The sequence below is a fragment of the Micropterus salmoides genome, unplaced genomic scaffold, assembly GCF_014851395.1.
Source record: "Micropterus salmoides isolate LMB-PRFRI ecotype aquatic unplaced genomic scaffold, ASM1485139v1 Ms_hic_scaffold_823, whole genome shotgun sequence".
NCBI lineage: Eukaryota > Metazoa > Chordata > Actinopteri > Centrarchiformes > Centrarchidae > Micropterus > Micropterus salmoides.
Genome location: NW_024044597.1, coordinates 1 through 12303, shown reverse-complemented (window position 1 = coordinate 12303; position 12303 = coordinate 1). Strand labels below are relative to the sequence as shown.

At 40.6% G+C, this 12303-nt stretch overlaps 1 protein-coding gene across 1 annotated transcript; it reads right to left on the bottom strand.

Annotated features, from left to right (window-relative positions):
• Window positions 1-112: 112 nt before the first annotated feature.
• Window positions 113-11381, bottom strand: LOC119894651 (complement C3-like; the record flags this gene model as incomplete). Its single annotated transcript, XM_038707316.1, is given in 8 exon segments — window positions 113-202; window positions 299-362; window positions 519-734; window positions 3157-3296; window positions 3387-3475; window positions 3811-3928; window positions 4062-4260; window positions 11233-11381. Coding segments are annotated over 7 exon segments (868 nt in total), but the record flags the coding sequence as incomplete, so codon positions are not given.
• Between the last annotated feature and the right edge of the window lie 922 nt (window positions 11382-12303).

Below are 12303 nucleotides of genomic sequence, written 5' to 3'. Positions count from 1 at the left end.
AAAACAGGTCATTTTTAATCAGGAAAAACTGGTCCTTTGCCACAATTAATAATACAGAGTTCATTGTTCAGGCACGTGTATCAGATAACAGCTGGAAAAAAAGTAATCTCACCTGTCACGGAGATCTCTGTGCTAGTAGGTGTGTTTGGAACCAAATCTTTTTGAGGAATTTCACTGTTAATTATTTCCTCTTGTTTGCCATCTAAAGTTAGAAAGAGTTTTCAAGTTAGAGTATTAGCAAATGAAAAAACAGGCAAATTTTCTGTGTTTACTGCAGTTCCTAAACTGCTGAACTCACCTATGCCTTTCTTTGCAGGGTCAAGGGTTATAGTCTTCAGAGATTTTGTCAGTATTCCTTCAGGCTGGAAAACAACAATTACACCTATCTGGAATCACTACTATTTTCAAGCAAATATTTTACAACATAGTTACAGCTTTAATATTTGCACCACAACAGGAGACAGCTTTAATATGGCATACCAAGCTCCAAGCTGACTGTACGATTCTGTTTCTCTTACCACCACCAGCAGATTCTTCCTGATTCCATCAGTGAACAATTTGTTTTTAACAGCTGCTTTGACTTCAATGTGGAGTTGTCCTAACTTCATGGGAATAATGACATAGGGTATAGACCGTGTGGTTTGGCTCCCAATTTCAACGTTGTCCTGACGATACCTCCCACGCCTAGAAGCTGAACTGCACACAGCCTGATTCTCAATCAGATCCACACGCACCTTGAAAAAGAGAAACCAACAAAGAAAGGTAATGGTCAAGATGTTAGCTTAGCTATTTAACTAGCTAATCAGCAAGCTTTAAGCAATGCCAAGCTGTGCTAACAATACTAAGATAAAATGAGTGTATGCTAAGGTTTTACATGAACAGAAGTCAAAACATATTAGAGAAGTAGAGTAATTTAGGATTATATACTTGGAAACAAAAGGCGTCTGTTACAAGCTGGAAAGTAATGGTCCATCTCGTCAGTTAGCTGATGTTATGCAATGTTCGTTAAACTTGCCAAACAAGCACTGTTAGATTTGGCTAGGTAAGTTAACGTTACTGTAACAGAGTGACTGTGTTCAGGAGAGAAAAGACGAGGAAACTCAAATAAGTGGCTTCACATGGACTGAGGGGCGGACACAGTGTTTAAAGGCATAGAGTTGAAGGTGGAGCAGCGGTGCTAAATACTTAACAAAAGCGTTCTTTGATTACTTAGTTTCAAAACTGAATCAAAAAAAAGAGTTGTTTTTTGGTTTGTCTGTTTTAAAACCAAAACAAATAAACAGAAACAAAAAAACAGACATCGGTTTTTGTTTCTCTGTTTTAAAACCAAAATGGAAAAATATTGATTTTGATATTAGTTACACTTGATAAACCTGCAGCAGATACACTTGGGCAATGGCGGTGCCTGATTAAATGTAATTAAGATGAGTGTACTATACGTACTCATATATTATATGTACTCCTATACATTTTATTTAAAAATGTTACGGTTTCCTAAAGAAGAGGGGAGACGGTGAGCCTGAATCACCACTGTGTGGAGAGGCTTGGCAGCCAGGCAAGAATTCAAGGCTCTGTAGCACTCACTTCATTTCAAGTAACAAACTCATAATAAGTAACAAGCCTGTAATAGTTATACAGTACATTTGCTAATTAAATTGATAGTAGCATTGTATAAAGTAAAATATAGCCTACACTTTAACTACACTTGAATCATTGTGATTCCGGTTTCAAACTGATGTGACAGCGTTACATTGCCTGAGTATTTTCTGTTGTAACTTAGCAAGATGAACAACGTAAAAGACACAAAATACTCAGGATGTAACAGTATCTAAATACATACTAAATACAGCAACCACAATACATATCACTTTACTTGCTATGCTGAGCGTTCTTGGGGGAAGTGTTTTCTGTATTTTTAAAATACAAAAATACTGACCACAATACTATTTTCATACAAGTAACAAACCATTTTATGAGTGCCATCAAATTAAAACGATTTTAATACATGTATCAGTATACCGCCCATCCCAGCCAGCAGGCTATGCTGCCCACAAGCCCCAGTTTATGTCTCATATAATCGTGGTTTTTAAGCAATATCATAAAAGTACGCACTTTTTACAGAGGAATGTACATGTAACCACAATAGATATGGATGAACTGTTTCTGTCTTTTGTTTAATTTTAGGTGTGCTATCAGTGGACTCATGCCACCCAGATTATGTTCAATCAATATTCGCACACAAAAACACCACTGATGGTTCCCAGAAGTTGGAGCGTTACCAGAGGAGACAGTATCGTCCTTCTCTGGTTGAGTCCATCGATTCACCTTCCATAGAGGTCACCCATGCTGACCCTCAAGAAGGATACACTGTTGTGGGTACAAATCTGTCAATGGCTGACGTGCTACACAATGAAAACATTGAATTGAAGGGGAAACTGGCTTTACTGGAGAAGAAACTGGGATCTCTAGTAAAACGCCTACAAGATTAAGTTTAGCGCATTCTGTCTGATTAGTCAACCGTGACGTGATCGGTCCATCCTGGACACACTGCTCCACAGTAACCAAAATCGTTCCCACATGACTACACACCTGCTCTGGACTTCACCAGACTTTGTCGCAAAGATCCAGGCGGAGTAGAGTGACCTGCTTCGATTTCCACGTAAATGACAAATTTCCTTTCGTGTAAGTTAGGATGCTTTTAACTTTCCCGGAATGAAAATAGTTATAGGCATCCAAGCCTTGAATACCTCTCTTGTATACACACACTCCCTCTCGACGAAGTATTCAAAATATGTATCTGAGTGACCTTTGATAAATCACATGTCAAAATAGAATTCCGTTAATATTTCAGTCTCCACTGCTTATATCTACTTTAACTGTAACAGGTGACAGCCCCTTTCATACATATGAAAACATGATCCTCTTAGTGACAGCGCACAATGACACATTTAAAATATGATTTTGATAATCTTTTCTGGAAAATTTTACAAATATGAGAGGGGTCATTAGACACTTGAGAGGCACGGAGAGCCCCTGCTGTGGCCTATCAGATTTCACAGGTGCCACATGCCACCCAATGCCACCCCCCAGACATGCCCCTGGCTATGTTGAAAGTGTTCTGTCCTGAAACATATGAAAAGAATAGCTCAGACTTACGTAGATAGGATCTGGACTGTAGTTGTGGAGTATTGCCTTAATTTCCAACTGCTCTCCACGGACAGCAGAGTAAGGCATCCTGAGATCAATAAAGAAGTCCTTTCGCACAATTACCTCTAATGGTTCGCCAACACAGATACCTTAAAGATGAATGGACAATCAAACAAGAGCAAAAGAAAAGTATGGATCATGATAAGAGATTAGAGATTAGCATCTGTGGGTGTCCTCACCGTGAGTTCTTGAAAGACTGATGCCAGTGAACAGCCAGGTTGTGATTGAGTCTCTCAAAGGGAATGTTGTCTCATTTGATGTGGTGTCACTGAAATACACAAGAGCAGTCTTTCATTTTAAGATTTTAGTGGTGTCATGAATGAAGTTTAGTCAACCAACTCACATGGAAACTTTTGTGAATGTTGGATGCTACAGTATATAAACAACAGTCATCAGCATAGTTTCAGGTGATCTGTGTTGCAGAAGGCACGGCAGAAAAATGTCTCAAGTACCTCACCATGATTTAAAGGGTACGCTAGATATATGCTTTAGTGAGAGGAGTACACCATGTGGGTATAAAGGCAGACTGAATTTGGCTGACTAAACTAGTTCTCAGGAATCACTTCATTTATCTCTGTATTTTTTGTGTTTTAGTTGACTCACCAGTTTGGTGTTTGTTGAGGGCAAGCAGGCAGTTTGATATGTGTCCACTGCCAACTTTCAGGAAAGTTTGTGCGAGAATTAAATTCATTGCTGTCCATGTAACTCGTAACATCCTCACCTAAGTGTCATTTGTAAAAAAAAAAAAAAAATTAGTAAGTATTTTTCACTGGGTGGCAACTTCCCAATTTACCAGTGTGACTAATAAAAGTAACCAATGCTGCCTTTCCCTCCATCCCTTGTCCCCATCTTACTGCGTGCCAGTAGGAGGCTGTCATGCTTCCTCTCAGCTCGCTGACTTTCCATCTCCTTGCAGCAGTGCAGAAAGGCTTCAACACACGCTGGACCGTCAATGATGTACTCGCTGCGCCTCTCACAATTATATGACAGGGGGGTGTCCTTCATGCCATCCAAACAGCAGTCACGTTGTTTTTTTTTCTTTATATTGACTCACTTGAAAGGGGAGAGGTGAGATTTAAAACGTAATTAAAACATTTTGGAGAAATACAAAAGCATTTTTGTATTTAAAAGAATATAAATGGAATATTATTTTTATGTGTGGCATTCTGAATATTGATCTGTTTAACACCAATGGTTTTTCTGGGCTATCCAAAGCAGAGGTTTTCAAACTGTAAGGCATGTCTCTTCAGGGTGGTGCCAGTTAAATTGGGTTGCAGAGGGAGAAGTTGCAGGTGAAAACAATTATGAAGATTATTGGCAGACTTTCTGGGGAACACCAGGGCCAAGTTCACGGCTGGCAAATGTAGCAAAACGTTTATTTAAACTGAACCGGCCTTTGGTACTGCACTTCACTGCATTTTTATGTACACGTAGCTGCTGATTGGGTAACACCTCTGACACACCCACCAAAACCGAGAAAACATACAGATGCGGTCAGTTTAAATATATTGTACTCATCGTGGAAATGAATATCATGGCAAGATTGGACTTTCAATGATTTCTTTGACCTGTTCTTTTTTCTGGGGCAAAATGATTGTACAACATACATATTTAATTTTTTAAAAATCATTTGGGTATTTCTTTAATCAAAATAGATCAAAAATTATACATACAGGGTCAAAAATATAAATACATTGGCGTGACAGCAAGAAGTCTGTATAATCAGAGACCCAGTGCAAAGTCGTTTTTCTCCCTCTAATCAATGCGTTGTGGTCGACGATTTCTTTAGGGAATTGTGGAGGAAGTAGTACTTAAGTTTCTTTACTTAAGTAAAAGTACTAATATGAAATTGTAAAAATACTCCAGGACAAGTAAAAAGTCCTTCATTCAAAACCTTATTTAAGAAAAAGTATTATTCGTAACATTTCCTTAATGCATGAAAAGTAAAAGCACTTACTGTCCAGTAAAAGGTTCACATTTTATAAGATCATCAGATGTTTGTAGTATTGCTATCTGGTTAGAACCACGTATCTCTAAAGACTGGACTTTACAATCATAGGTCCATGAGTAAACTGTGTATTTTCTGTTTAATACATATTATCATCTTCAGTTATTGCCACCTTCATTTCACCCTGTTACAGCTGAATAAATATGTTCAAAAATAGAATATAATAGTCTATTGGCACTTTATCATTCATTAAGGAAATTCCAATTGTGTTGCTCTACAGAGGAGGCGGTTAGAAGGAGCAAATATTGGCACACTGGCATCCTGGCTAAATCTACATCTGTCCACTGCAGAGACACTATCCATAACCTGAAGGAGGAGCTAGTATACCTGAGTGTATTAGTATAATGTTATAACATTAAATAAAGTAAATAAATTATAATGTTCAGTTAATAGAATATCACTACATTATTGTAATTTCATATAACAGTATACTATTTTACCACTAGTTGAATAATAAATACAGTTACAACAGTTTAATTTCTGTGGCTCATTTTTATTCATTAAATCCCTGTGCAAGCAAAAGGCTCTACATTGGTCTCTAATTTGTTAATGCTAAGTACTAATTTGTAATAATGATATTGTTCAACATTTAAAGATTTGGTGTAGCACATCAAACTTTTTTAATGTCCCACCCCATCCGGGCTGTGATTGGTCGGTTGATGAAAAATGACACTGACAAGCATGTTGGCTTTATGGAAAGTTGAACATGTTGAACAACAAAAGGCACCAGTACAGCTAACGTTAAATGTCCTGCAAGCCAAACACAAACCTTCCTTATCTTCTCCCTGTTTTCTTCTGTCTGACCACTTCAGCTACCAACGACGCTGAGCAACCGGCCCACGGGCATTTCTCTCTGTGCTCCGGTGACAAGTCCGACTATGTTTTGAACGATTAGCAGCAGGGCGGGGAGGGGGTTATGGTAGGTTGTTGTCTTAAACGTTACTCGCACACTGCTCATAAATAATTTTTCTGATTACATGTATCTGTTTTTAGAAGCACATGCGAGAGCCCGGTGTGAGCGGAGATAATGAGTAGACTGCAGCACAGGCAGAAAAGAGGCACACACATTTTTTCTGCTTTATTAAATCGCACCCTTTTTGAGGTTATGTAATCGCACTTGACACATGATTGTGTTTAGATTAATTGTGCAGCCCCAGTTTTTAATGATTGCTTAATTTAAAAGGGATGGTGGACCACCATGTCTCACAAATGTTGGCTGGTAACACATTTTGTTTAATCTTACACAATCAGGGGCCAAGTAACCTTAACTCTACACAGTGCTTGGCCTATCAAAAAACAGTCCCATAGTTCCTCCCCATCAAGTTCCTGTTACCAGGTAAATTACCAGGTAAAATCAGTTTCAGCTAACAGCAATATAAGTCGTACACTCCCACCAATCTTTTAGTAACTAATTTATTACTGAAACTTGGTTGAATGTAAGTGATTGCACTTTATTGATTGAAGCCACACTTTAAACACCTTTGAAGCAGTGAGTTTTCTGGTATACTGTAAGGCTCCTTTGCTTTTGTGTCCTAGTCTACAGATCCGCTAAACTGAACCAAGATGGCATCCAGGAATTCTCAGGTCTTTCATTGTACCTTAATACTACCAAATTGTAATTTTAACATTGTGATTTTAACACCTATATTCTTGTGTGTTTATTTTTCTCTTTGGATGAAGCTCAGTCATTCATGGATAAGTGACATTGCACACATCCTACGGACAGCTACAGCCAGATAAGCCCAACTATTCGCCTAAATTTTGGAGTACAAACCCAAACTCCACATCACTTGCCAACCTGTCTCCATCCCTGCATTATTCTTTCTGTTGTTTGTTAATAAATCCCTTTAACTCACCAGCAATGTCTCAGATCTACTCTTGTGTCCAAGCCAGATTCCTGGCAATGCAGCTCACTGAGTCTTTTAACCTAACTTAATGTGTTAATAAGTCTACTCATGTAAAGGGCGAAACCTCTTGAATTTGTACTCTCAATTGGCTTGCAACATATATTTCAAAGCCGTCCTCTTCACTCAGTTCTCGCATATTTAATGTAACCTCTGCAACCAAATTCTCTGAGGCTTTCCTTGCCACCCACTGTGATTTACAGTGTCTGTCATAATAGGGGCACTGACGAGATAGTAACTCATTTTAACCCAACCTCAAACTCTTCCGTGGCTCAATGACACAACTTGGTCTTTGCTAAGAGAATGCAGATGTAGCAAAATATTTTCAACCTCAAAAAGGGTTCAGAATGCCAGAAAGGTTAAGAGCCCCTGCTCTACATGCTTGCATTAGGCCATATACGCCATTTTGCCATAACTTTATGGCCAACTGTCGGTCATAATGTAGGACTCCCATTTGCCGCTAAAACAGCCCTGACCCGTTGAGGCATGGACTCAACTGTGTATTCACTGTGTGTTCTGACACCTTTCTATCAGAACCAGCAGTGACAAACTCCCAAAGTACAGACAGCATATTAAGTGTCCCACCAGGGACACTAATACACTGGACCACTGCTACACAACATTAAAGGACGCCTATCGCTCTGTTCCCCGTGCAGCCTTGGGACTCTCTGATTACTGTCTGGTGCATCTTCTCCCAACATACAGGCAAAAACTGAAATCTCCTAAACCTGTTGTAAAGACTATGAAAAGATGGACCAACGAGTCAAAGCTGGAGTTACAGGCCTGCTTTGACTGCACTAACTGGAGTGTTTTTGAGGCTGCAGCCACTGACCTGGACGAACTAACTGACACTGTGACATCTTACATCAGTTTTTGTGAGGACATGTGTGTGCCGACTAAAACCCTGGTTCACAGCAAAAACTCAGGAACACTCTGACTAAGGAGGTCAAAGCAGCAAAGAGATGCTACGCTGAAAAACTAAATAACAGCTTTGCAGCCAACGACCCTGCGTCAGTGTGGAGAGACACTCACCAACAACAAGAGACCATCCCCCAACACTGCTGGTACTCAACAACTGGCAGACGAGCTGAATGGCTTTTATTGTAGGTTTGAAAAGCCCACAGTCACACCTCTCCCTGGCTCCAACACCTTCTTCAAACAGGCACGTCCCCCTCTGACACACTGCCACCCCCCCTCTCTGACCACTCACCTGCACTGAAGATCTGTGAAGAGGAAGTGAGCCATCTCTTGCAAAGGCAGAAGATCAGGAAGGCTCCTGGCCCCGACGGTGTGTCTCCATCCTGCCTGAAAATCTGTGCAGACCAGCTGGCCCCCATCTTCACTCAGAACAGATCACTGGAGCTGTGTGTAGTTCCCTCCTGCTTCAAACGCCCCACGGTCATCACGGTCCCCAAATAACCCTCCATCTCTGGACTAAATGACTACAGGCCCGTCGCCCTGACAACAGTAGTCATGAAGTCCTTTGAAAGACTGGTGTTGGCCCACCTGAAGCACATTAAAGGGCCCTTGCTGGACCCCTGCAGTTTGCCTACAGGGCTAAGAGGTCAGTGGAAGATGCTGTCAACTTGGGTCTGCATCACATCCTGCAACACCTCGACTCTCCAGGGACATATGCTAGGATCCTGTTTGTGGACTTCAGCTCAGCGTTCAACACCATCATCCCGGACATCCTCAGCACCAGACTCACCCAGCTCACTGTGCCAGCCTCCACCTGTCAGTGGATCACAAACTTCCTGACAGTCAGCAAGTGAGGCTGGGGAACATCACATCCAGCACCCGGACTATTAGCACTGGCGCCCACCAGGGTGCGTGCTCTCCCCATTGCTCTTCTCCCTCTACACCAACAACTGCACCTCAGGAGACCCATCTGTCAAACTCCTGAATGGTCATCGGCCTCATCCGGGACGGTGATGAGTCAGTTGATCAGCTGGCTCTCTGGTGCGGTCAGAACAACCTGGAGCTTAACACGCTCAAAACTGTGGAGATGACCGTGGACTTCAGGAGGAGCCCCCCCACTCTGTCCCCTGTCACCATACTCAACGGTCCTGTGTCTGCTGTGGAATCCTTCAGGTTTCTGGGTTCCACTATATCCCAGGACCTGAAGTGGGAGCCCAACACGGACACCATCATCAAGAAGGCCTAGCAGAGGATGTACTTCTTGCGCCAGCTCAGGAAGCTCAACCTGCCTAAGTAGCTGCTGATCCACTTTTACACAGCCATCATCCAGTCTGTTCTCTGCACGTCCATCACTGTCTGTTTTGGATCTGCCACCAAAAAGGAGAGGAGCAGACTACAACGGACAGTCAGGACTGCAGAAAAGATAATCGGTGCCAACCTGCCCTCCATTCAGGACTTATACATTTCCAGAGTCAGGAAACGGGCAGGAAGCATCACTGCAGATCCATCTCACCCCATCTCACCTCTGGTAGGCGCTACAGAGCACTGTATGCCAAAACCAACAGACTTAGGAACAGTATCTTCCCACAAGCCATCACTCTGATGAACAGCTGATTTCTGACTCACAGTGTCAGGAACAATTCTTGTTCAATAACCCAGTAAACTCTGTCTCTAATCAGCCACCTGTTTACTGGCTAACACTTATTTATTCACCATTCTGTATTTCAGTGCTGTTCATACCGTTTTATTGTCATATTGTAGATACTGTATACCAAATCCACCTACCTCAAGTCATAACTCCTGCACAAAACACTTATACTTATTTATTCCAGCATCCTTTGCACTGCGCTTCATTGTACTGTGTACATGTGTACATGTATGCATGTATATATACCTGTATATCACATACACCTCCGACATGTACATACACCTGCATCCTTTGTACTCTGATCACTGCACTATTTGTCAATATGTCTATATTGTTTTTGTTCATAGCGTGTATGTTTGTATTGTATATACTGAAGTTTTGTATTTTTGTATGAGTGAGCAATGTACAATCCAGAGTCAAATTCCTCGTATATGTACACATACCTAGCAATAAAGCTGATTCTGACTTTTTCCACAAAAATCACAATTTGGCACTCGTCAAAGTCGCTCAAATCCTTATGCTTGCCCATTTTTCTTGCTTCTAACAAAATGTTCACTTGCTGCCTAATGCACCCCACCCACTGACAGGCGCCACGGTAATCAATGTTTTTCACTTCAACTGTCAGTGTTCATAATGTTATGGCTGATCGATGTAATTTGTAAGCATTATGTTTCTTTTCACAGCTATGCTGCAAACACACACACACACAGTTACATCAAACCTTAAGATATAATGATCCCAACTGCGTCAATACTCTCAGAAACTGTCTCATGGACATAAATGTGGGATGTCCAAAAGCCTTCCTTAGTTGAATTATAAGCACAACTTAAATATTCTTATTTGGGAAGCCCAACACAAAACATCTTTTTGTACATTATGTAGGGGACTTATTCATTTGATATAAAGCCTGTAGCCACGAACCTAGGTGTGCTTTTGACAGTTATCTGACTTTAGATGAGCATGTAAAGAGAATTATGCAATCCTGCTTCCTTCAACTCAGAAACATCAAAAATCAAGCTCAGTTAAAAATCAGTCTCAATTCTCCAGCTTATTCAGAATGCTGTAGCTAGATTTTACACTGGCACTAAACATAGCCAGCCAGTAAGATTTAGGATTGTTTTCAAGATCCTACTGATTACTTAGCAGAAAAGTCTACCCCTAATTATATTGCTGAACTTTTAACTCTTCATGAGCTGGAATGCATCCTGAGTTCCACAGGCCAGGGCATTTTGGTTTTTCCACAGTCCAGGCTCTACACTATAGGTGAATGTGAATTCTCTATTAAGGTGCCTGTAATTTGGAATGGCCTGCCTGAGGAAATCTGTTTTATCTTTTAAATCCATTCTAAAGTTTTGATCTGTTCTTAATAGAATCACTATATTTAAAGGCCCTGTAAATAGTGTTTTTAGAAAAGTGCAATACAAATAACGTTATTTTTATTTATGTTTTAATGAGGGAAATATTATTTTTATTCATTCATAAAATATGACTATAAACACAACCGCTAGTGGTTATAACATTATAACATTTAAATTTGTAATTCTTACCTAATGTAGTTCTGACCTCCATGATAGTGTTAGATCGTTTCCTCCTGGTGGGAGTTGGACATTTCAATTCTGGAAATGCAAACAGAGAAAATCTTTATTAGTTCTTATTATTAATTGGAAAAATTTATTCTGTTTTAGGCTTTGTGAAGCTAATAATTTTGCATAGAACACAGCTACCTCAAAAATAACAGTACTAACAAGACTGATTTTGTAAAGGGAACCAGAGGTTTTGGTTTCAGGTTGAATCAGTGCTGAGAGTTTGGTTGTGTGTGTAGTCCTTACTTAAGTGAAATGTCAGTGCAGCTTAAGCTTTGGCTTGCTTAACATTGTTGTTAATTACTGCTCACACTGCACTCACCTAATGCTGAGAGTCTACTGGCAGCATCTTATTTTGTGACCTGCTGGTGTACTTGCTCACACCACTGTGTAGGAACCATGAAGGCTATGAATTCATGTTCCATGTAAACATAATTATATGTTCCACACCGCAACGACACATAACAGGGTAATGGATAATAAGCTACTGTATGTGAGGCCTAGATTTCACAAAAGAAAGCCTTTAATGATAAACACCCTCAAAAGAAAGCAAAGCAAGGATACCTTGAACCAACCCATACATATAATTGAGATCAGGACCAATCGAAGCATTTTTTCATTAACAGGAATCAGCCTTGAATCCAGATGTTTACTCTTGGTATGATAGCTGTCAAAAATTCCCAACTATCCACTGTTTAAACCTGTCCACACAGCATTGTGAGCATGTTATATTTTCTTAAAGGGGCATTATGTAGTTTTCAGCAGCCACTAGTGGTGCGGTTCTAAGATTGCAACCAGGTGTGCGCTCGTACCCTTGCTCGCTTGAACTCATGAGCGAGCATAATCCGAAAGACAACCGCTTTCATACCGAAATCCCACAATAAAACGCAGAAACACTAGCATGCAAGCTGTGGCTTTTCTCCAGACATCTTCAAGGGAACAGAGTACTTTAACGTTCCCGGCTCAGAGGCGGATCAACATGCATTCACGCAGCGAGCTGCATATTGGCACAATCCTCCTAATAAAATGCAGAGT